At 39.5% G+C, this 24,674-nt stretch overlaps 4 protein-coding genes across 5 annotated transcripts in view; 1 reads left to right on the top strand and 3 right to left on the bottom strand.

Annotated features, from left to right (window-relative positions):
- Positions 1-16: 16 nt before the first annotated feature.
- LOC308114724 (uncharacterized protein) lies at positions 17-19,548 on the top strand. The gene is made up of 6 exons (XM_080471830.1): positions 17-60; positions 16,056-16,234; positions 18,019-18,138; positions 18,254-18,310; positions 18,399-18,506; positions 18,668-19,548. Exons 2-6 carry the CDS (start codon positions 16,070-16,072, stop codon positions 18,764-18,766), a joined length of 549 nt encoding a protein of 182 aa, XP_080327956.1. The 5' UTR covers positions 17-60; positions 16,056-16,069; the 3' UTR covers positions 18,767-19,548.
- Positions 1,475-10,770, bottom strand: ptdss1a (phosphatidylserine synthase 1a; the record flags this gene model as incomplete). The annotated part of the gene is made up of 13 exons (XM_080470896.1): positions 1,475-1,941; positions 2,094-2,160; positions 4,747-4,815; positions 4,981-5,080; positions 5,516-5,581; positions 5,706-5,818; positions 7,177-7,318; positions 8,156-8,307; positions 8,426-8,584; positions 8,675-8,799; positions 8,884-8,928; positions 9,224-9,315; positions 10,589-10,770. The coding sequence occupies 13 exons, from the start codon at positions 10,768-10,770 to the stop codon at positions 1,847-1,849; spliced, it is 1,407 nt and encodes a 468-aa protein (XP_080327022.1). The 3' UTR covers positions 1,475-1,846.
- On the bottom strand, positions 12,933-15,134 carry LOC308114723 (uncharacterized protein). The gene is made up of 7 exons (XM_080471829.1): positions 14,963-15,134; positions 14,719-14,881; positions 14,407-14,496; positions 14,242-14,298; positions 13,883-13,978; positions 13,669-13,785; positions 12,933-13,565 (listed from the first exon to the last, which is right to left on the bottom strand). Exons 2-7 carry the CDS (start codon positions 14,875-14,877, stop codon positions 13,536-13,538), a joined length of 549 nt encoding a protein of 182 aa, XP_080327955.1. The 5' UTR covers positions 14,878-14,881; positions 14,963-15,134; the 3' UTR covers positions 12,933-13,535.
- The window catches only part of plekhg4b (pleckstrin homology domain containing, family G (with RhoGef domain) member 4B), a gene marked incomplete at its 5' end in the record, with an annotated part of 24,745 nt that continues 19,320 nt past the window's right edge, over positions 19,250-24,674 (bottom strand). Inside the window, 4 exons of one of the 2 annotated variants that reach the window (XM_080471827.1) lie at positions 19,250-19,602; positions 20,872-20,941; positions 23,006-23,232; positions 24,102-24,380. In XM_080471827.1, the coding sequence (XP_080327953.1) occupies positions 20,897-20,941; positions 23,006-23,232; positions 24,102-24,380 (551 nt within the window). In that variant the 3' untranslated portion in view covers positions 19,250-19,602; positions 20,872-20,896. The remainder of the gene's footprint in view (positions 19,603-20,871; positions 20,942-23,005; positions 23,233-24,101; positions 24,381-24,674) is intronic. The other variant, XM_080471828.1, reaches the window with a different exon arrangement.

The following is a 24,674-nucleotide window of genomic DNA, read 5'->3' as shown; positions in this document are numbered from 1 at the left end:
CGAGTCAGCCAATCCGGCGTGGCGCTGCTGCTGCAGGACGGCGTTTAGGGGTCGAACAAGGTCAGTAAACATTTTCTTTTGTTGCATATGTAACCGTGTGTATATAGCTTTGAATGGGTGGCTGTGAAAAACAAAACAAAACAAAAAAAAAAATCACGAACTTAATGAAGAATAAACAATCATTTACAGAATGTGGTAAGAAAACAAAAACAAAAAACCAAGCTGGCAGTAATGAGTCATCAACAGTTTTAAGAGGAAATGTAAAACATTTTAATATGTTTTATTATTTCACAGTGGAAAAAAAAAAACAGCACAAGTCATTTTTCAGAGGAATCTTTTTCTTTTTGGCAAATGACATTTAAAATCCAAAGACAATGTACCATTTATATAGTGTCCACTATACACGGGAGCCTGGTCCAATACGCAGAGCTCAACGTCTGGATTGTCGAGGATTATGAGGAATATATCTGCGTTGAGATGATACTGGCAGAGCGAATGAAAACAAAAAAACCTTCATTAAAGCACTCGGGGGCAAACAAATCAAATGCAAAAGCTCAAATTTAGTCTATACAAATTGAGAAACGTCTGAAGTACAAAAAGAAAACAAACCAAAAGACATGCAAACAGGCACGGTGGGTGAATTAAAATGTTACAGAGTGAAAGACATAACACTGGCGTGCTGCTGTGTGGCGTAAAACAAAGACTCTTCCAACTGCTTTTTGTAACGTTTTCCCAATAAAACACTTGATCTGATTTGACACAGCCATGCAGATGCAATATATGCCACAGCAAGGTCTCCTGCACCGTCCCAGAGTCACTGGCATCACATGCAGGAATTAAAATAATTGCCCTCTTTTTATTGTTCTTATTAAATCAGTACGGTAAATAATATTATTATTAATAATAATAATAATAATAATAAAAAAATGATAGCAGCCACAGATAGACAGGGAGAGTAAAACCACTCAGGGTCACGAGGATTCACTAAATATTCAATTACAAAAAAAAAAAAGAAAGTACAGTATTTTCAAGAGAACATTCTGCAAAGTGCTTCAACTGTGTGCTTTGCTTTGTTTACGAGTCAAACACAAACCTCAGTCGATGATGCTACCGAGCTAAAGTCGTCTTGCATTGAAATCCTGCCCACATTCAAGTTAAAACATACAATTGTGAACATCTGTGTAAATATACTATCAATGACAGATTTTTATAAAACAAAACAAAAAAACATTAGCTTCTCTGTGCTATAAACATTGAGGTTCCAATTAAAGTGATAAAATCTACACAATGGCTTTCAACATTGAAATGTGTCGAACCAACATACTGGAGTTAAGGCTGGAGTTAACCAGTCGAATGCACATTAACCATCAATGATACTGTATCATAGGATAAATGTTGGTAAATTATAGTTTATCAGCTATAATGATCATGCAGTCACATCTAGAGTGGGTGGTTATTTTTTCTTTTTTTTTTTGTTTGTTGCCACCTCTTTTTTCCTCGCACGCTCACAAAACACCACACTTTCTAACTCTTTCACACACAAAGAAACCTGTGATTAGTGGTTTAGGAGCTTTCATGACCACAAACACAGAGTTCAGTGTGCAGGCCTGTGGCCTCAGCCACCGAGCGCTCCTAATAACACCGCATGGACCTGATCATCCACCTTAAGCCTCGGCTGTCCCCGCTCCTTCGGTGGCAGGGGATTTCTAGACTTCAGTTGCACCAGGAAGTGGTCAAAACTTTACCCCCATATCTTTTTATTTATATATATATATATTTGTTTTATTTTTTTCCCGACTCGTAATCCTTCGGAGTGCGTTCAGGCGTCACCCAGCAGCTGCAGTTCCTACTGGCTGTCGAGGCCGTTGAGAGATTTGGTCCTTCCCGAGTTCTTCGCTCTCCGTCTGGTTGTGGGGCTCTCGCCGTCGGCCTCTGGCTCCCCTTCGGTTAAAACATTTCAACACAAGTTCAAATGCATGCATGTCTACAGAATGAGCACGACGCAATTCCAAACGCTAGAGGTCAGCCCTTCACAAGAGAAACGGAGAGGACTGTCACTGTTGTCGATGAATGACAGGAAAAAGGCACTGTACCTTTAAATCCTTCTGACACATGGTCAGCAGACCAAGGGTAACCACTGTCCTCGCATTCTGAGAAGCTCTGTGAGACGCGAGAGGAGAAAAGGGTTAAAACACATGACACGCATACCTTCGGCAGAACGGGGGAGCATGAAACGGCTTAATGGCCTTGCACATTTTTCCAAAGAGCTGATAAGAAACAGTAAAGTGGAAATAAACCCTGAAAGTTGGCAAGTGAAAGTTCACAACTGAGCCGTTTACACACGGAACCTGTACTATGACACACTCAAGCAGAACGTGGAACAGACACATTTTTTTTCTATTGACACACTGCCGTTGCGGCTTTATTTAGACATGACAAGACGGTTATAGAACGTCACCGACTTGTGGGAAGGAGAGAATCATCAAGGGACTTTCTGTTCAATCACAGCTGAGGTGGATTCTAATACTCTTCGTTTATATTAATGGAACTTCAATCGTTGTGTAATGATCTTTTACTAATTAGTTTGTTATGAAGCAGCCAGATCCCTCAGATCACCTGGAACAAGCTGACTTTGTGCATAAGGATCTAAAGCAGCCTTTCGTTTAGTTTTGTTAAATGTTTTATTTGAAAGCATTCCAACTTCTTGCCCTGTGCCTGAATGGTGCTATACGAATTAATCAATCTGCCTAACTTTCATAGCGATTTATATGATTATGGGTAACAGGGCGTTGGAGTCGCTCCAAGCTGTAAATTGGCGAAGGTTACACCCCGGACAGACCGCTCCAGACACTCCATCACAACAGAAAGACAAACCCACATACACTCACGTTCAGGGAACGTTTCAAATCACCAGTCCCAAAAGTCGCCAATAGGGAGAACATGCAAACGCCACAAAGAAAAGCCCAAAGCAGACTGGAACTCAGGGAGTACTCATTATAAGAATTTATCATTGTCATTTGAATTATTCCTCCTTTAATTTGAATATTCAGCTGACATATGAGACAAATGAGAAATATTTGCATGCGCTCCCAACATTAAAACCGTAGGGACTTCATCAGGACAGATATAAAGAGAAGCAATCCCTATAAAAACAACATTAAATGATGGAGTAGACTGAAAGAGCAGAAGCTGACCAAGGAGAAGAGGTGCATAATAAATCTGGTGCCTGTGGCAGGAGGTAACTTATGTGAGCGCAAACAAACCAGATAACACTGATTATAATAATAAAGCAACATGACCCATTAATCACTTCTGTCTACGACGTCATTCAGAAAAAGATGGAAGAACAATAAAGTGACTTTCAAAGAAGCGGCTCACCAGCCATTTGGGGTATTTGGATATATGTCACGTTGGTGTTTATACTTGATTGGATGTATATTCACTTTGCATAGGAAGAATTTTTTGTAATTTCAGTGTTGTGATAATGAAGCTTGAACACATTTGTATTATATAGACCTTTTTATATGTTACATTTGGGCACCTGCTTATATTTGATCTGATATATTTTTACTGATAGATTCCTAAGTTTTATAGATACAATTATAACACTAATGTACTTGCACAGTTCAAGTCGTTCAAGTCCAATAAATAGGTTGAAATAGTGCAAAGGTAAGTGAACTAGTGCGAGATAATGACTCCAAACATCAGTCCAAGCTATATCAGAACTACATTAGGATGAAAGAAGACAATGGTAATGTTTAAAAACATGGAGTGTCCAGCACAGTCTCCAGACCTAAACTCCATCAAGCTGTTTGGGATGAACTGGACAGAAGAGTGAAAGCAGAGAAACCTACAAGTTGCACACATTTATGAGAACTTCTGCAGCACAACTTTCTGAACGATATTTGATTTCCATCGAAGAAGGAAAGCCACGAATGCCTTCAGTTTATGTATGAGACGGTGGAGGCTGTTTTGATGAGTCAAAAGTTTAGAATGCATTTTGGTTCATAATTTGATGCCATGATTTATTTTCACATCAGGTGCTTAATCACCTCTCTGCCCATAAGGGAGGAGCCGTCCAGAGACACAGGGTGACAGGCGGGAGACACGGTGCTGTGTGTCTGTTTGAGTTTTGTGTTACTTTGATTTAATCTCATAAAATATGGCGTCTCAAAGTCACGTCTCCGTGCCTTTCTGGGTGGACTTCACTGCCACAGTCCTGCCCAATACTGTTTGAGCATGTTGACAGCATGAACCTTGTTTATTCTTTCACTTATATTTAATTTTATGTGACATTTCTGCAGTAAATAAATAAAGATTTGATTCATCCACTCGTAAAAAAGCTGCAGAACTCTATTGTACAGACTGTGACTCCATTCAGCATCTTCAACCAACATCCATCACCTCAAATAAGCTTATCACACTGAACTTTCCAATGGTGACATGAAAGGAACTTTTCCTCTTAGAATTTCTTATCAAGTATATTTACTCAATTTTAGGTACAGAACTTGAACTTTGCCTCTCATTATATTATGACTGAGAAATAATGCTGAAAATGTTTGGTTAACTTGCACACATGCAGCACAACGCACTTTTGCCTTCCATGACAAATAATATCTGTATCGTGAAATATGAGCATGATGTCCTTAATGTAATGTGTACATCTATATTTATGTGACAGTGGAATTTGGTCGGCGGGAGTCTAAAAGAAAAGCACTTATATGAAGGTTAAAGCGGTAAACATACCTTTCCCCTTGGACCATACGTTTCTGCACACCAAACCATTCCATAGAGGCACAGGAATGTAATGAAGGCCTAAAAACAGATCAAAGGCTGGTGAATACTTAATGGAAAATCCACAATCAAGAGCCCACAGCATGTTAAACTGGTGTATAAAAGCACATTTACTCAATGTTGACGGTTGTAAGGAGAGTGCAGTGATTCATTCAGACACAGAAGTGGATGTGAGCCTGATCTTACCAAACACAACAGCCAGAGGATCACGTAGAGGATCTGTGTTTTTGAAAACAAGTCCTGTCCAAATTTAATGCATGCCAAGGCCTCCAGAAAGGCGATTGCCCTGTGAATGAGAGGAGGTAAAGAAAACACATGAAACTGCGACCCACCCGTCAATTTGAAAGGAGACAAGCATTTCTAAACAAATGCGTCCTATTGAGGCTTTCACCTGCAGGGAGTGCAGGGCCAGACCGACCTGAACCTGTTAATATTAGCTCAGGAAGATTTATTACTTTTTTTTGGGATAATAACATTCCTGAAGTAGGTCAACTGTCCCGACAGCTTAAGCGCTGAGTGATGCGGTGAAATGCCGGGGCGAATAGCTGAACCACCTGCTCCATCGGTTAAACGCTCGCCGCAGTAAATGGCACCTCTTATCAGCCATCACCGCCTGCGGCTGTCAGGTTACACACACCTCAGTGTACATATTAATATCAGGGGAAACTGCTTATCGGGGACATCGTTAGTAGAGAAATGTTGACGGTTGGGTTTGACTTACCCAAACACCCAGCACTGAGTCCCAACTCTCTTGCACTGTGTGTCTGTCAGGTACGCATAATACTGCCTGGAGCAAAAACAAAACACAATGCAAACGTAAGCAAATTCAAAACCAGTGGCTCTCGTTCACTACAAATAAAGCCGTCTGGGGAAAACGGCTGAAACGAGGAACGGCGCAACGACGGGCCTACCTAACTGTCGGCGCCGTGATGATACCGACGAACAGGATGCGACACCAGCTCAGAGCGTGACTCGCAGGAAAGACAAAAATGTGTTTCAGGAAGAATGTGTTGAGCTCGGTCAGCTGGGGAAGAACAGATATACAGTACTTGGTGAAAATGTAAACGTTAGTACAGATGGACATGCTTTATTTATACAGATCAGCTTTAAATCCAAACAGTTTTGGGGCTTTATAGAGTTCCAGAAAAACAGCACATATTCCAAGCAAAGACAGTAAATAACCTTTCAAGCACATCGTTTCATTTTCCATAATCATTACAATGAGACCAGAATAGGGGTATATACAAAGAATGCCATCATTAATATTATTAGGAAAATATATTTTTGACCAGATCCTTCAGGAGAGACCGTTGGCAATGAGACTCTAATAAATGAAAAATGTTAGTTGTATAGAGATTTCAAAAAAAACTCCCCGATTTCATCTGAATTGTTATATGAAATGTCTGTTGGGATCCATAACTTATAAAAAGCAAGACTATTTTTTTCTGTTAAGTCACCTTTTGTATTTTTTAATATAGTCTGAAACTGTTACATCTATTATAGCTTATTTTACATTTTCGAATCGTCTCTATTACACCTATACATTTTGTTGTAATAAGACATTGAACAGTTTTAGCCATCACTTTTTTTCCTATTGTTGTCATGATTCTTTTCCCGTTTCTCATCTCAAAGAGAAAAATAATAACATAGGAAAAAGGCCTCCCCCACAGATTTTCTAACAGAAATTCCGAGCCAAAGAAAGTCAGACATGGATGAACATATTAACAATAGCAGCAGTGTATCTTAAAGGGGGACTTTGTCCCAGTCCCACTCATCCAGGCTGGATGATAATGAGGACGGGAATGCCTGCTGCAGTGTTATTCATTGGCTTGGACGAGAGCCCGCGCGGCTGAAGTGAAGAGCTGCTGAACTGTCACCACAATGAGAGAAGTCCTCATCTAGTCCTTCAACAGAAAACTGGTAATTACTGTCTAACGGTTCAAGGAAACCATTTAAGTGTGTGACTGACGGAGACAGGAGGCGGGAGTTGACTCGTGGCAAAACAAAAATCAAGAGTAACAACCACCATTTAGCTTTTCTTTACAAGCCAGCTTCAGGCGAGAAAGTTTGGCAGCCATAGTGGATTTTCCAGTGGAGAGCAATATCGCGCTAACTCAAGATCTCCGTCCACGGTGTCCTCATTCCCATAAACTGCCACCACGTAATCCTGTCAGTCTCACTCTGATGGGATTAGCTGTTGATGTACAGGCATCAGGACACTCACTCATGAGAAGGATCCATGTGGGACGGGTTTTAAATTTCAGCAACGCAGGAGACCATTAGATTAGCCAGGGCTTAGCACGTCGGCCGCCACAGATGATCCAGATGATCTTCAACTAGTCAGCACTTGAGGTGCCGAGAGAGGATTTCTCACTGACCCACCTGCCAGATGATCATGAACAGATAGACGCCCATCACCCGCTGCAGGGAGGACTTCGGGTCGAGCCAGCGGACGTACGTCCAGCTCGCCGGGGTGAACTGCAGAGCGGCCCGCTTGATCTTCCCCGTGGTGGTGTGGATGTCCCTGGTGGGGAAGCGCCGAAAGCAGGGTCAACAAAGACTCGCAGATAGACTTACAGTAAGCATTGTTGTTAGTGCGGGATGACAAAGCCTGATGAAAGTGATGCCAATCGCATGAATCATTCAAGTCCACTTTTTGTGATGAGCATGTGAGGTCATTTTTCACAGCAATAGTTTACACATCACCTCTACAAAGCCTTAGTGAACAGAAGCCGTTTCAATCTCATTGTCAACCGAATGTTACAACAAATTAAATGTATTAGTGTTATTTTAGTTATTCTGGCAACAACCACATAATTACATTTGGTATCCACTGATAAAAGTTTAAACTTATGTAGGGAAAGAAAGCCCCCCCCCTAAAACAATATGAATATATAAAAAGTACATTTCATTGGTTCATCACATTATGACTGCTGTGTCTGCATTTATGCAGGAAAACATCAACTTTCAATATTTGTCAGTTCTTCATCATGTCTGTTGTGACAAGTTCATGTTGTGTGTGACTGTGACGATTGCTTCATGGAGGCCTTTGCCTTCTGGCAGTTTTGGAAATTTGTAGACGTCATGAGCTATAAAGGAAATATGGTTATGAAAAGTGTGCATGCTAAATCCTGTGAGCAACAACAGGATAGAGCTGTAGGGTTAAAAATAACAGATCAGACACATTGGTAATTACAGGCTGAGTTGATTAAATTCATGCACCAGTTACAATGAAAAAGCCTGCTTCCCTTTCAAAAGGGAGGAAGCAAATGAAAAATGGCTGAGTTAATATTGTTAAAGCAGTCACCAACACAAGATTAAAAAAAGCACAGTAATTAATTTCCGGATCACAAAGTCATACTTAATACTGGCCCAGTGGTAGGTCCTCATCTCCAAAAAGCGGCAGACAGTCATGCCAAGCCAGATCCCCCCTCCGTTACACAGCAGAATATCCAGAATCACTTGGTCCCACCAGCACTCAGCAAAATTAGGCAACAGATGCATGAAGAAGAGCTACGGGTACATGTGAAGAGAATGCATTGAAAGTTCACACTGTCACTGGATTTAACTAATCATCAACTCAGACAGAAATGAAGCATGCAGATAAATCCCGAGAGGTCTTTCTCTGTACCTCTGTAAGCTCCCATGTAATACTGATGGTCCAGCACAGGCCATAGCTCCGGATGAGCAGGGCCTTCATGCCCCAGCCCCAGAAATGGCTGAATGCAAAAATGTCAAAATGGCTGAGGATTCTCTCCCAGGTGATGACGTGGCAGTTCACGGCGTATTCCTGCAGGCAGCAGCGCAGAGAGTCTGGTTACAGGATGTGTTAATCGATGTGGCGAATGCTTTTATTACGCTGTAGGTCGACATCACTCACCATGATGTCGGCCTCTCTCTTGGCATAGCGCAGGTTGGGATCCAACCAGTACATTAGCTGCTTCACTTGGTGCCAGTTGAGGAAGATGATGAACACCAGGAACAGGAAGTAGAGGACACTCAGACCTGAGCGGCAGCAGAGGCACACCATGTTCAGGAAGCATTGTAACAACAAACGCTCAGATTTAGAGACATTAAGAAAACACTCACCAAAAACTATTCTCCATATTGCTGGATGGGGTCTGGTGAACGGACCTGAAATGAAGTGAAATAAGATTTAAAAAACAATTGACAGTCATGTTTCTTCCTTCATGATGCTTGGTTCCTTCTGGCCTTTGTGTCAAATTGCAATGCTGATTGAGGGCATTAAAGAAGGTTTGGGACGACTCGTCGAAATAGTCAAATATGACTAGTCAACTAATTTTCTACTAATCAGCATGATTTTTTCTACAATTTCAGCTCAAGCAATGAACAAATATAAAGAGCCTAACAACATAATCTAGTCAGAAATGCTCTTTTTGAACTGATATCTTATCCTGTGTCGCCTCACCATTAGGAAATGCCAAAACACTGATGACCAGGAAGAAGGAGATGACCAGAATGAGCCCCACCCAGACATTATTATCAGGATTTCCATCATCTCTGCAGAAAGACAAAAAGCACACATTAAACACACGGCACGTTGACATTTATTCTAATGAACAAATAGTAGGTTAAAGCCTTCCACAATGAACAAGATCAATAAAGACAATGAGCAGAATGAAAAGTTTGCAACGCAGTGTCTATGTAAACACTTTCAGTTGTCTGTGTATCAAATCTGGAATCACCATATTGAGGCGATGGGATTGTGCCAGGCCTTTCTGGGTGGAGTTTGTATGTTCACCCCTTGTGGATCTGTATCTTTACGTGGGTTTTTCTGCACTGGGCTCCTTGTTTTAGCCAATTATGTCCCTGAAGAATTTTCAAATGTGCTGGCTTTATAGAGATAGGAATCATGGGAACAAAAATCATAATCTTCATTAGTGGATTACTGGTACTAAAATGACCCAGTACTTCAAATTTCTTATGTACTTTTGTGGAATCGAATTCAAATTCTTTTCAAAATCAATTTTACATTTTTAAAGGATGTTTTTAGGATTTATTTAGTATTTTGGTTGCGTCAAGAAATTGCACTTGAAGACCCAAGAGTGATTTTTTAATGCAATATTTCACAAATGCAAAACTTTTTTCCACTGCTGTAGATAGCTGGAATTGTCTCCAGTGCCCTTGCACATGACAACGCTATACAGGAAATGGATTATATAAGGTATATTGTATTACATGTGATTTAAATCTTACTGTACCTTCAAAAGCTCATGTGGAAATGTGTGTTGTTTTCTCTTACATATTGTGGATGTATCATAAGTATTTGTTTAATTAATCTAGTTGACACTGAAGTAAAACTACTCATCCAATCATACGATATATGGTAGAATAAGAATTTATTTTATTAATATGTCATATTAGATGTGATGTTTTGGTTGTTTATTTTTAATTGATGGCCTAATTTAATAATTATATATATATATATATATTTCGGTAATATGATGTCAGTGCAGATAACAGTCAATAGAATTGCTTTCTGGATGATATTGTGGCATATCGAGATGCACCAGAGTGTCTGTGTTTATCATGAGCCGTTCACTTTCACTGCACCAGTCAACACAGGAAACTGTGGATTAACGTTACATAACTACCAAAACACCTCTTTTTTTTGCCAGCAGAAGTTAAAGCCAGGGGCCAGTTGAGGTGAGGGGAGTTAACCCAGTCACGGTCAAGAGGAACCGAGGAGAGAAACCTGGCTCAGGCTGAGCATCACTGCTAGCATCGCTATGCTAACCCGTAGCTCGCCGCCGTTAGCCGCGAGACGACTCACCGCGTGAAGGCGAAATACATCAAACTGAGCACCGTGCACGTCAGCAGCGTGATGGTGTGCGGCCGGTAGAAGAAGTCGATGGTGATATCCTCGACCTGCTGCTCGTTGATCATTCGGAAATGCATCCTGTAGTTCACATCATCCTTGCTGAGGGTATGGGAGCCACTGTACACGGGCGCCATAGCTGGAGGCGGCCAGCAGGAGCAGCAGCGGGCCGGCGCAGGGAGAGAGAGGAGGGGAGAGAGAGGCAGAGAAAGACAAGGGAGAGAGAGAGAGCAAGAGAGCGAGAGAGAAAGAGAGAGCGAGAGAGAGAGCGAGCGAGACCCCTCCTCCTCCTCCGACCCACAACAACAAACCTGCAGCTGGAAAACACTTTAGATATATAAAGTTGCATCACTGCAAAGGCAAAAGCATGTTACACTGGGAAAACAAGTTAGAGGGACTAATGTAGATATTACAATATGTTTACTGGGAGTGTCCCGAAAGTCACTCTATGAATAGTTCATAGAGTGACTTTCATGTAAGGAAGTCTCACTTTGTAATGTTTACAGACAACGGAGAAACGATATTTGGACGTGAAACATGCAGGTGTTCGTGGAATCAGCGGAGTTTCTCTGAATGAAGTTCCTCCAGGTGATCTGGTGTGTGTTGTCTCCCTCTAGTGGCGACCCATGGAATCACACTATAAGCAGTTTGGACTGTCGGCAGGGGTCCGAGAGAGAGAGAGAGAAATCAGAGGTCAGAGGGATCCTTGACCCCTCAGTATTATATTTGAGACTTTCATATTAAAATGCAATATTAAAATCTGGTGACTACATTAATGTTGATATCGATAAAATACTTCCTTACCGGTCTTCCATACCGCTTCATCCTGTGCAGGGCGGAAAGCGATGGACCCAATTCCCAGCTAAGTTTTAGTGAGGGCAGGAAACACCCTGGACAAGTGTCTATCACAGGGAAACACAGAAACAGACAACCACACACAATGACAGGCCATTTAGGGTCACCAATTAACTTCACATGCATGTTTTTGGACCTTTGGAGAAAACTAGAGTACTTGGAGGAAATATATGCACAAATTCCACAGAGAGAGGCCCGGCTGTTATTTGAGCCCCAATCTTCTCACGATGAGACAAGAGCGCTAACCTCTGGACCACTGTGTGGCCTGACTTCCTTTTTTGAAGACTAAATATAAAATGTTTCTATGCACTTCTCTTCCACGTGACAGATCTAACGTTGCTCTCTGAGATATCGGTTTTGGTTATTTTCTCACTGTTTCAGTGGTTTTCTGGGGTCTATAGAAGAGACAGTCCAATCAGGCCCGGAACAGGCACTCTTTGAATGCTCAGGGATAACCATACATCTGATGAACAATCAACAGTGACACTCAGACTCGGGCTGGATATGATCTACACTCCAGAAGTGGCTATCAAATGCTTCTAATCATACAAATGGAGAAAATATGGTATAAATCTACAGTATCCATTAGGTTCCTGAGCACATAGATCCAATTCAGTTAAGTATTCCAAAGATAAATGCTCGACGAATGGGTTTTCCTAACTTTCACATGGTAGCCTTGTACTACCAGACCATGTGGCATCCTAAAAAGTAATACAATAATAATAAAAATAATAATACTGAGGGTCTTTCTTCCTTCCTCCTTTCCTTCATCAAATAAATTTTCCTTTACCTTTTTCTTTGTTTTTCCAGATTACTTATTTTCTATGTTGTTCACATGTGACTTGATTATAAAACAGAACATTTTAAAATATAACTCTTTTAAAACTAGTCTGAGAGCAGTTGTATTACATCACAGTTTAGGGACAATGTGGTTGAAGCAATGTGGTTTATTTTGCTTCATTTCAACAAGTTGACTATTTCTCCTTTGTAACAAGCATGACTTCTTTTCACACAGTCAACACAGGTCAAACATATATCTAATTCATTATATTTTTGAATAGTTGAAGTTTTTCTCAGGCAAAATCCTGAGCAGCTTCAAAAAGTCTGTCTGATAGATATAAAATCCTCAAAAGCAATTTTAAAGATAACTCCTAGCAACCAAAGCATTGTATTTATTTACGTCAATAAAAAAATGATTCTATCTTCAGTGTTTAACATACAATTCCTCTTTGGTTGCATTTTGGAAACAAGGTCCTTTTTATTTCTTCGCAGCCTTCGACTGCACTGCGAAGTGAAGTGTTGTTTTAGCTCAATGCAGAAACAAGAACTGAAAATAGTACCGAACGTTTGGAGTGTTACATTGCTTCACTTTTAATTTATTCCCTGAAAAATGTACTCAAGTCAAAGTATTCTATTCAAAAACTACTCAAGGCTCAAGTTATTTCTCTTCAACATTTAATTCCATTCTCAATAATATCTACATTAAAAGCACATTCACCAAACGATTTCAAATATCATCATTTATTATATAGATAAATCAACCAAGGCTACAAAAATGCTGATGAAAAGATTTGAGTATTAATTCAAACTGTAGACGTATTTAGCTGTGAAGGGTTTATCAAAGTAAAATGACAGAAGACAAATATACAAAGATTTTTAATTTGTTACATCCATTCAGTAAGAGTATTGACCAAATTGTAATCTAGGAGTTAATTTTTATTTATAAGCACAGACAGTTAGGCGTGATCCACACACCAGCAAATGTTCTTAACAAAACCAGTGAAGAAGAAGAAAAAAGAAAAAGACAAATCATTTCAGGATTTCAATTTTCCAGATCTGGTCAGTTTCGATTGCACACAAGTGGACAATTCTCTGGTTTAAGATGTAAAAGTCTTATGTTACACAGTTAATTGCTTAGTTATCGGTAACACAGATGTGAGCAGTGGTCTTTTCCGATTACAAATCCGTCTTTGTGTGTCTTCTTCAACTGGGTCTGATAGTTTGTGCCTTCAACAAGCCTGCCTGTCTCGTCACCGGTCCTCAAGATTCATTCTCCAAGTTTCAGCAGTATGGTGGGCTGCAAAACAATTAGCTAAAACCATTATTATTCGTTGAAAATATAAACTTTCTGCTGAGTGGACGCCATGTGTGAAAGACAAAGAGAAAAAGAAAAAGCATACCAGATTGTTGAAATGTTGTCGACACACGGCTTTGCTCAGCCAGTAGATGAGGAACAAGGCTGTGAGATCCTCCACAACCAGCAGACTCATTATCAACCCACGGATCCCTTTTTGTATCTATTGAAGGACAAATGCAGAAGCAAATAAATATACACATTAAAAAAACAAAACTGTGGTTTTGATATTTTTCATAGGAAAGCTTCCTGTGACATACCTTGGATTTAGTGAGACAGCAGTAGTACAAGCAGAGAGAGAAAGCCACAACTGACCAGAAGAAGCTGACAATGTTCAGAGAGAATGAGAGCTTTGTCTGTAAGGTGGAAACAGACATTTTCACTCGGTGAGGCGATTGAACCAAAACAATCTGAAATGCTATTGATCGTTCATGATGAACAACAAAGAACGTGCACAAACCATCTTAAACTAAACGAATCAGTGTTAGAACTCAGTTAGAACAGAATAGCTTCATCTGGAATAACACGTAAATCGATTTGAGGCATGCCGTCATTTTTGCAGTGTTCTGCACCGCCTGACCTTCCGGTGGATTTCTTTGTTTGAAATCATTTTACTTACCACATGCATGTTTGGATTTTTCCCCGCAGCGTAGGTCAACATACCACAGATCACGAACTGAAAACATGCGAAGACACATTTAATGATTTTACATGAAAAACATCTGAAAAAAAACACTAAAGTTTTTTAGACTTATTACACATATATGTATATATATATTTTTACCAGTACACTTGGTAGAGTGTAGATCAAGGACTCTTCGAGAGCAATCACACCAAGAGTGACAAGAAACACACCAGCCAGGGCTTGAGCGGCCTTTAAAGAAAACACACACACACACACACACACACACACACACACACACACACACACACACACACACACACACACACACACACACACACACACACACACACACACACACACACACACACACACACACACACAATACAAAGCATAAACAGAGCACACCAGAAGAAATACAAAATCTATAAATCATTTCTGTCTTTTCAAGACACTGCACATCTTCCAACGTACCCCAAGAGGTCTTGGTTTCCCGTTGACCACAAAGACCTTGTAGGAGTCTTTGAAGACACAGTGGAATCTGTCCGGCATCAGTTGACCCTCCTGGACGTCCTTGAGACTTCCAATGGGGATAGTGATGATCATCGAGTCGTCGCAGAAGAAAGTCTTCATTGTCCTGCGAACGAGGCCAACAAGCAACAGATGCAGATTGTTGATGCAGGATGAGGAGGTTTTTTTCAAGTGAAACTGATAATACCTTTCTTTTTCTTTTTCTTTTGCCCGATTCACACTTGAAATTCTCCGCTTTGTCGAATGAGCTTGACGAGGAAATGACCTGGCTCTCTGAATGTCTCTATGTCAGACACCACCACCCTCAACCCCCCCCCCCCCCCATCCACCACCAACACCATCATGCTTCTCTCTCACCTGCACAATGCATGCATGCAGCTGGTATTAGGCAACTTGTAAAATCCCCCCCCCCAAAAAAAATAAACCCAAACTGATTTTAAGTTACTTATCTTTGAGGAAATTAAAATCATACCTGATCAAAAAGTTTAGTTTAAATTAAAAAAAATAAAAAAATTTAACTTTTAGCTTAAAGTGGGGGGTGTTGTCAATGTTCTGGGCAGAGTGAGGAAGTGAGATAACCTCATTATACAGAGCTTACAGGAAAGTGGTAATGGTGTCGAAGATGTGACACATTTGGATGAGACGGACTGTGAATTAAGCACATCTCCAGAAAAACGTGGTAAGAATTCTGATCAATTATTTTACATTCAACATACAGTGCCAATAATTTTGTGAAGCACACTTCTGAATATGTGAGAATATGTAAAATGTGGGTCAGAGGAAACAGTCTTCTGCAAGGTATTTCTCAATTGTATTTGGACGGAAGTTGCCGATATTTTGTGTCGCATTTGTCACATTAATTTAGATGAAGATACATCATATTGAGATAAGTTCCCAATTATGCTTGTTTGAACAAAGTTAAACTGATGCTTTCTTGTACATTGGACTGTGAAGCTTGCTGATGTTACTTTCAAAGACAATTTCAATCCTGAATTTTGTTTTTGCGGCACATTAATCAAAAATGTACACGGATTAATCGTATGCTGTGGAAACACATCAAATTACCCCGATTTAGTGCCTTGAATTAGAAACACTGTTATAAATGTTTATAATTAAGGATTTCTATGCAAAAGTATTTAATGACAGGGTCATTCGTTTTACCTTGAAAAAAAATCCACTTTGGGTTCAAAAGGAGAAAGCAATATCTTAAATAATAAGGATTCCCGAGAGCAGTAATTTGTGAATGATAATAATCATGATGATACTCATCCTCCGTCCAGATCAGAGAGTCATCATGGCTTGTGCTGATGTCGACATGAACATCCAGGCCGAAGACGAGGCTCAGCAACGCGGCCCCCAAGAACCGGCTGTGTTGCAATATTACCAGCCTACAGAGGTGATTCCAGACAAAAAGGGGCCACTTTCTGACCTGATGAAGAAACAACCTGCTGTACTGGGGGTGAGAGTGATGCAAAACATAAACAAAATATCAATATAAATCAATAAATCTCACAGGTATTATTTCTAAACAGTTGTTCAATGTTGATCAAGTTTAGACTCTCATGTCAACACACCGAAACATTTATACTCTGTATGGTGTTTAATGGAAATTGTGAAAGGTTGTCAGTTTACTAATTATTATCAGTACTCTCATTGACAAGAGTAATGTCAGGTATCAGACAGTATAATTTGACCACAGGGAGAAAACAATTCATTTATTCACATATTGCACTTTTAGATATTTACTTGCATTGTTACATTTCACATTACATTTGACTATTCCCTGTGATTGTGACGATTTAGATTTGTTTACCGTGTACATTTAAGAAGCATACCAGAGGACAAGTGCAGGGATGTCCAAGACGACACCTACATATTGTGCATATACGGGCAGCGGCAACAGGAAGCGCTTGGCTGAGGTTTTTGTGGCGATGTCATGATGTATGAAAAATAGAAGTTTCCTATCTTCACTGTGAACTTGTCGGAACTTGCTCTTTGAGTTCTCATGATTTTCGTTGAATTTCTTCCTGTGAAATAATGTGAGGTTATTACTGAAATGACACACTCTCAATTGCTTTTATGATTGGCTTCATGTACTTATATGGTGATTTCTCAGTCGTCATGTAGTGGTTGATGGTCGGTGTCCTCACCTCACGGTGATATGACCATGGGTTTGGAACCAGGGTTTGCATGTTCTGTTTCTTCCCACAGTCCAAAAATATCCCTGTGATCAAACTGAGGACTTTAAATTAGCGGGAAATTGTGTTATTTCTTCTAATTAATTACCAATTAATTATTTGGGATCAAAAGAAAAGCAACTTTAAACTGGATAAAGGCAAATAAAGCTATTAAAGATTGATGGAATTCATGGAGAACCAACATACTGTACATAACATACTCATACTGAATGTTTTTTCCCGATATATATGATCATAATAATCACACAATGAAAAGAATATGCTGAACAAACACACTAGTAAATCCTAATTTGGGATTAAAAAAACCAGTACAACCTCTCACGGCGATCCACTGATCATCCCTTTCCCATTTAAAAACATTCTTGAACTGTTAATAATTGAAAACACAAGATGTTGGTTAGTTTTGTACTTTTCAACAGATTTGATTGTACATTGACATTATACAAAGCCATTAACTTAAAGACTTATCCTTTAAAATGAGGCTGATTCGGCTTCTAAAGTTTTGATATATGAACATAAACTGTACGTTAAGTTGCATTTATAAAGTTTGTATGACAATATAGGAACGTTTCATTACATTTCAGCCGTTTTTGGACTTGATTCGAGAGTTTTCAACCTTCTTTTTTTTTAGCATTTTTCTAGACAGTTTTGGCTTTTTTTTTTCAGGTAGTTCTGTGTGTTTCCCCCCATGTCTAAGCTTTTTTTCTGTTAGTAATCCGAGCTATTTTATTTATTTTTTTTTTTTTTTAAAGCTGTTTCAGCAACATTTCTTGTGGTTTTAGCCATTTACCTTCATTTCAGTTGTGCCTTAATTTTGAATAATTTATAAAATCATTCTGCAAATGACTTTGCAGACTTGCTTGCAGGAGGGAGTACATGGAAAGAAAGACATGGATGCAGAAAGACAAAAAACATCAGTGCAAGCAGAAAATGAAATCTCCACACAGAAAACCATCATTTGGTTCAGACCGAGGGACGCAGATATCTCAAGAACCCAGATGAAAGTTGAGCCACTCCACCAACAATTTCTTTGTTCTCCTGTCAGTCTTTGCAGATAGTGAGCGGCCTCTTCAGTGTTGGAGTCGGAATCGTATTTGCAGTGACACTTCCGATACTCGAGACCCTTTTCACTCTGTTCAGAGTTTCCCAGTTGACTGGAGTGCTGGTACGTCTCTGCTCAAACAAGCCGCACGATTAAAAATCAACACAAAAGTGAAGAAGATTTAAAAAAAAAAGAAAGAAAAAGTATTCCCTCTAACCTGCATCCAACTCATCTGCAGTTCATCTTCTCTGGCTTGGTTTCCAATCTGCTGTTCAAATACCCGGCCCTAATGACCGTGAGTGAAACAGAGAAACCAAATAACCGAATCCCACCTGTTGAAAAAGATTATTAGCAGAGAGATGACTGGAAGATTTCTGCTGCAGGTGTCACTTGTGGTTAACTGCAGCAGCATCATTGTGGCAGTGGTTGGAGCTTGCCTGATAAGTGTCGACCTTGCTCAATGGACCAACAACGACAAAGAGTATTTGAAGGTAAGACCATGATAAGACTATACATCCGTCCATCTCCCAGACTGTGTTATATAGCCTAAGGTCTCAGGAGGCTCTAAGCCCAGCTGGTATGGGTGAGGGCTTTGGTTAATGTTAGAAATATGACTAAATCAATGCTTTGATTTTGTTCTTGCTTGAAGCAGATGGAGGTGCTGGAGCTCTGCGTACTGGGGCTTGAGGTTTTCCTCTCTGCCACTCTCTGCTTCTGGTTCTTGAAGGAGAAACGTGCAAAATCCCCATGAAGATATTTGATCACATTAAATCAACTGCTCGCATACAAAAAAAACAGACCCAAGGGAACACAATGCAAAATGCTTGAGTTCAAGTGTGACTTTCTGTTCTGTCTCAATTGCCAATGCTGAGGTGAAGAGCTCTGTCGTGCAGCTCAGGCTGTGGTCTGCATCTAATGTTCGCCCCGGACAGAGAGCACAGAGGTTGTGGTGAGTTAAAGTCAGCGAGGGGAAGAAACCACTCCTCATCCTCCTCACACTCTGCAGGTCTGTAACGGTTGTAAGCAGGTCTTTTCGCATTGTTGTTCCTTTTTTTCTTTTTTCTTTTTGCAAGAGCCTGTGTGTGCGTGTGTGTGCGCACGTGTGTGTGTGTGTGTGTGTGTGTGTGTGGTTTTCTACATACTCTGAGGAAATATCTGTTCTCTGATCTTCACCTGCGTTCTGTTTTACCCACAATATCTCACGTTCCACGCCTGCAGTATTTTTGCAACCAGATTATTTAAATTTAGGAACGATATGAATACAATGATTTTTAGAAGAATTTAATCATCTGTACAAATCTCTTATCACAGAACTGTTGACAGGAAAAAAAACAATATAACATTTTCTCAATTTGTTTGCTTTTTTTGTATTGTGAAATACATCTACATTATAAACACAATCCTAGTTCATTCAAATATGTACAGATCTCTGACGTACCGCCATGACAAGGTGTATTATTTGTCAATTTTACATCCTCGAAATGAAAAAGTCCCAATATGGTAATGTTTTAGTCAATAAAGTCTTAGTGCTTCAAAGCTGGAGTCTCTCATTTGACTTCTCCTTGTAGTCGGCTGAAGATTTCACAGCTGAAAGAAAGAAAAAAAAGACAAAAGAGAAGAAAAGATGTTATACAAAATATATTGTGAACATTCAAAATAAGATTACTCACGTAAGCATGCAACATTATAAATGGCATTCAAAGAAAGGGACCCAGGTAAACTCATTTCGTTGTAGAAATTGAAGACGTCAAACTTGGATGGGAACACTCACTTCTTTACTGTTGTTAAAAGAAAAATCTACTTTGCTTAGCGAAAAGTACATATTTTTTATAATAATATCAGCAGGAAATGTTGGAAACTATGATTTATTTAAATTTAGGTCAAAGAAATGCAATACCAAGTACAATAACTAAAATCTTTAATTCAACATGTTTTCATTATCCTTAAAAACAGGACGCAATTTGTAGCAAACGCAGATGGGGTGTGGTTTTTGATGTGGTCATAAAAATATTATATACCTATCAATCTCATATTTTAGTTAAAAATCATTGACGGTTGTGAAATTTTAAAAATATATATTTGTAAATATTTTTCAAAGAGGTGGTCATGGCAATGTAGACATTGCAAACTTTGACAAAGAACACCCTTCCTGCCACATGATTGATCATCTGACTGACTCAATTAAAGTATGTATAAATATATAAATAAATATAAATAAATAAATAAATAAATACATACATACATACATACATACATACATACATACATAACCCAGGTCCCCCAAACTCAAGATCAAGACTTAAGTTGCATCCACAGCAGAACAATGCAGACAAAATAAAATGATGCATACGTGCGTGTATCATATGAGCGAAGGAATAAATAATTTCAGTAGAAGGGGCTTTATCCTTTGCAATGTAAATATCATTGTCACATTGTAGTTTGCTTTATCTCAGTGAAGTCTGGTTCCATGTGTGAAATACCAATTTGCCCCGTCACATGCAGAGAAGCGTTCCAAAAACACAAGTCCGTGAAATAAAAACTCTTCAGCGCGAAAGCGTTTGAAACCCTCAAAGCAACAATCAACATGCACAAGTTGGTATTCACGAGCTACATTTCACCCTCACGTCAAAACGGATGCACGGCGGAAAGCGGGGAGAAAAGAAAACGCGACAAAGAGCCAGAGGTTTTCGAGCCAAAGCGCCCGCGCAGACAGAACACCCCAACCACATGATGTTGGAACTGAAAGCGTGCCCACACAGATTAGTATTCAGGCCATGGTTACTTCCTCAAAGTGGTTAATGAGGTCAGGAAAAAAGAACAACACAGATGTCCACTGCTCTGAGAATTGTTACTTACTGAGCTAAACCCACTCAGCTCTGATTCAGACCACTGTAGAGAGGCCTACTGCTATGTGTGAGTTCTTGCTCTGGTGAAAACAAAACAGCAAAAAAGTTGGTGAGTAAAAGTAAAGTGGAGCTGCCGCCGTTCTCTAGAGCTTGGGAATATGGCTGATTCATTCAGTGGCGCCTGACACGGTTTAAAATGTATTATGACTTGTAGGAGAGTCCTCTATGTAGTTGTTAACAAAAGATCATTAAATGAAGATAAAACCTGGGTTACAGGGTTAGTGGAAAACGTTCTTATCTACATGACATGACAAGATCATACCCAAGTTCTTCTGTTTCACCATGTGATCCCAAAGTAAGACTTTATAGGGCCTACAAACACTTTTAGTTTGTCGTTTTAGTCTAAGACAGCACTTAATGATATTGTCTACATGATTTGGATTATTGGACTCAGCTGAGACGTGAATGTGTTTCCAATCAGATGCCCTTTGAATGCAATGCAATTAATTTAACTGGTTGAACGGTTTAGTTGTGGGACGAGGTTTACAATTCAAATTAATCACAAGATAATATCTGCTGTACTGCTGCAAAAACTATGAATCATCATTGTCTTTCAACATACTGAGAATTTATTCAAAATTAAACAAATTTAGTCCGAAAATTGTTTTTAGACTAATCTTGAATGAATTTCAGTTGCAGTGTATTTTGAACTTGCATAAAGAAAAGCGACCAAATTTCACTGTCTTCTTCAGCACTTTAAAACAAAATTACATTTGGATGTTATTATTTTCATGTGTGTTTCCACATTTAGTGCACATTAATCAAAATATACTGTCTTTTCTGTTTTAAACTAAAAAAACACAAACATTTTGAAAATAGAGTATCTCAAAATATTCCAATATTTCATCTGATCATGTTTTTCCTGTTTTCTTTTCTTTTTTTTTAACCTGGAGGCAATAATTGATCACAAACACAATTTTAAAACGCTTGAAACATTTCAGTTCTTAATACATGACTAGAAATAAAAGAATGGATAACTTTTAATTGATATTCCAATTTCTCCAGAGGAGCCTCAACATGTTTATTCAAACAGAATAAATATTTTAACAACTATAAATATGACACTGTGCCAATGAGAATCTACACGAACATTCCAGGGGTCTGCAACCTGCGGCTCTAGAGCCACATGTGGGTCTTTCTGTAAATTTCTCTACGTGTAATTTCTGTAAAATACATGTAGACCCATTTTCATCCTATTATTATCTTTATGGCTATTTATTATTCATTTGCATACCAGGCTTATTTTCAAAAACAGCCTTCTGGCTAAAATGTTTAAAAAGGCTCAAACTGGAAAGAATTGCTATACGCCTGGTATATACTAATCAGACTGGGGCTTTTGTGGCTGTTGTTTATTCTTGAGAGGGGAAACAACTTACATGAGGATGCAAATGAGTATCAGGCCACTGAAAAGGAAGTAGAACACAGGATCCATATAGCTGGATTACCACTTCTACATTATCTCCCTATTCCAAATACATTTATTGAAATATATATTTGATTATGATTCATTTATGTAAATACAGAGTATTCACAAACAAATCTGAACTGACGTCACTCTTCTTATAATCCGTAAAACCAATAATGTAATATTCTTTAGGAAATGAATTGCCCACAAAGAACACATGTTACACATGTGGCTCACAGGCTGTCAGTTCTTCAAGATTTAGTTCATTCCTGAATTAGATTATATTTCTTCACCGGGGTGTTTCTAATAAACTGGCCACTGGCTGCAGTTCAATTTGGGCTTTTTCACTTGTCAATCAGTGCTCCAGATAAAATGAAAAGTTCCTATTAAAAGTAGAACACAATTGAAAATTCACAGGTTCAGTGAAGACAATACTTTATCTATGGTCAAGCAATTAGACAAAGGGAGAATCAAACAAACAACACAAAGAAAATGAAAAGTGAAGTTCAGTCACTCATGTGACGCACCATCAGTATTTGACGCGTGGCCATGTTCAGGGAATAAACTGAAAAATATTAGATATCGATACATATTTAGGGTTAAAATAGACTGCAGCCTGGCTTTATATCCACGATCCAATCAACACCAGTTCATCAAGATTCTTATGAAAATAACTCACTGCTGTGATGAACTTAGTTCCCTGGGGGTGGAGGTCTTCCTCCTTCTGAAACATTGAGGGAGGAGTGATGGAAGAAGTAGGCGTGGAGGTGCAGAGGTAAGACGGAGGCTCGTTGTTGTTGAAGGAGTCCATGGCGAGGCTGCTGTGGCCGGGTATGGTGAGGGTGCTCAGCCCGATGACGCTGTCGCTGGAGGTGCACTGAGACGACGTCTCCGAGCTCTCCGTGACTGTCGCAGCAACAAAAATGACACGAGAGCCTGATTCATTTCATAGTGAGGCATGAGCTTGATGATCTAGTGCGAGGCGGTACCACGCTCGCAAAAGTTGTTCATGTGCGTATAAAACTCAGATACCAGTAGGATTTGAATTTTTCGGACTTTGGCAACTCCTAGTGGTAAGAGTGAATAGCAAAATGGTGATGAAGTCATTCTCCTTGTTTGGTTTGCTTTTTATCAGTATTTTTCTCTTGGGGATACACACGGGGACGCTTCCACTTGTTTTCAAAATAAACCAAGTGGAGGATAAATTCAGTTACCGGTAGTTAGTTAGTTTAATTGCAAAAAAATTATTCAAACCAAAACAGAACTAAAGTTTTCAAATTCCTAAAAAAAAAAAAAAGGAGCCGAAAGAGATTAAGTTATATACTCTGCCGCTTTATCTGAAATAATCATTACAAAACAAAGCCACTCCTAGAATGTGTTCTAGAATCTTTTGAGTCGCTGTCTAGACTATTCCATAACTGAACCCCTTTTATCGAAATGCAACGCTTCATAACTTCGGTCCTAATTTTGTTAATTTTTAAGATTTCAGTTTTTTATTTAATTTATAGTTACATTCTCCTTTACATAATATAATATATATAATTATAACACTTTGGAAAGATTGATTGGAAATGTCATGGAAATGAATTAAAGTGATAGGATAAGCTTTAAAAGCGTCTAATTAGCACAAGATTTGTTTTTTTATTGCTTTTGGATCGCGAATTCCATTAAAAATGTGCAACGTGATTCCAGCTTTGTGAGCAGAGGCTCAATTCATTACTACAAAATATCAATATTTCACACAAAACACAAACTACTTAAGGTTGAGAACTTACTCATGGAGGGCTGGCTCCCCGTGTCGTGCTCCAGCTCGTCCTCCTCGATGCAGTCGTAGGGCCACTGGGCGAAGGAGGGGACGCTGCTGACCGGGTACAGGTGTGTGTGTGGGTGTGACGGCGAGGAGTACAGGTGGAGATTGAGGGAGCCCAGCAGGGAGGAGGAGGACTGGCTGCTGGAGGAGGAGGTGCTGCTGTTGGAGATGGTGGAGTGAGGCCGCTTGAAGGAGGTGCAGTGTTCGAATGAGGGCACGGCGATGGAGGCCCTGGTCCGGGGCTCTGCCAGCAGAGAGAAACACAGGAAGGCTGTCAGATCACAGGAGCAGAGGAAACACGATGAGAAAGTACAAGAATAAATTCCTCGTAGCCGATGCTTATAAAGGAATTCATATTTTTTTTTACAAAGCAGCAAAATAACTGTGGTTGTATTGGACTTCCTGAGTAGTATTAAACCTGGACTGCTTACCAAACCAACCCCCCCACATACACACATTCAGAGATCTGTGAGGAAATTCATGGAAGAGCTCGTCCCAGAATGCCTTAGATATAATACCAGGTATAAGAGGATCTACT

This window comes from Lipophrys pholis, assembly GCF_963383615.2.
Source record: "Lipophrys pholis genome assembly, chromosome: 9".
Classification (NCBI taxonomy): domain Eukaryota; kingdom Metazoa; phylum Chordata; class Actinopteri; order Blenniiformes; family Blenniidae; genus Lipophrys; species Lipophrys pholis.
This window is presented reverse-complemented; position numbering and strand designations above follow the sequence as displayed.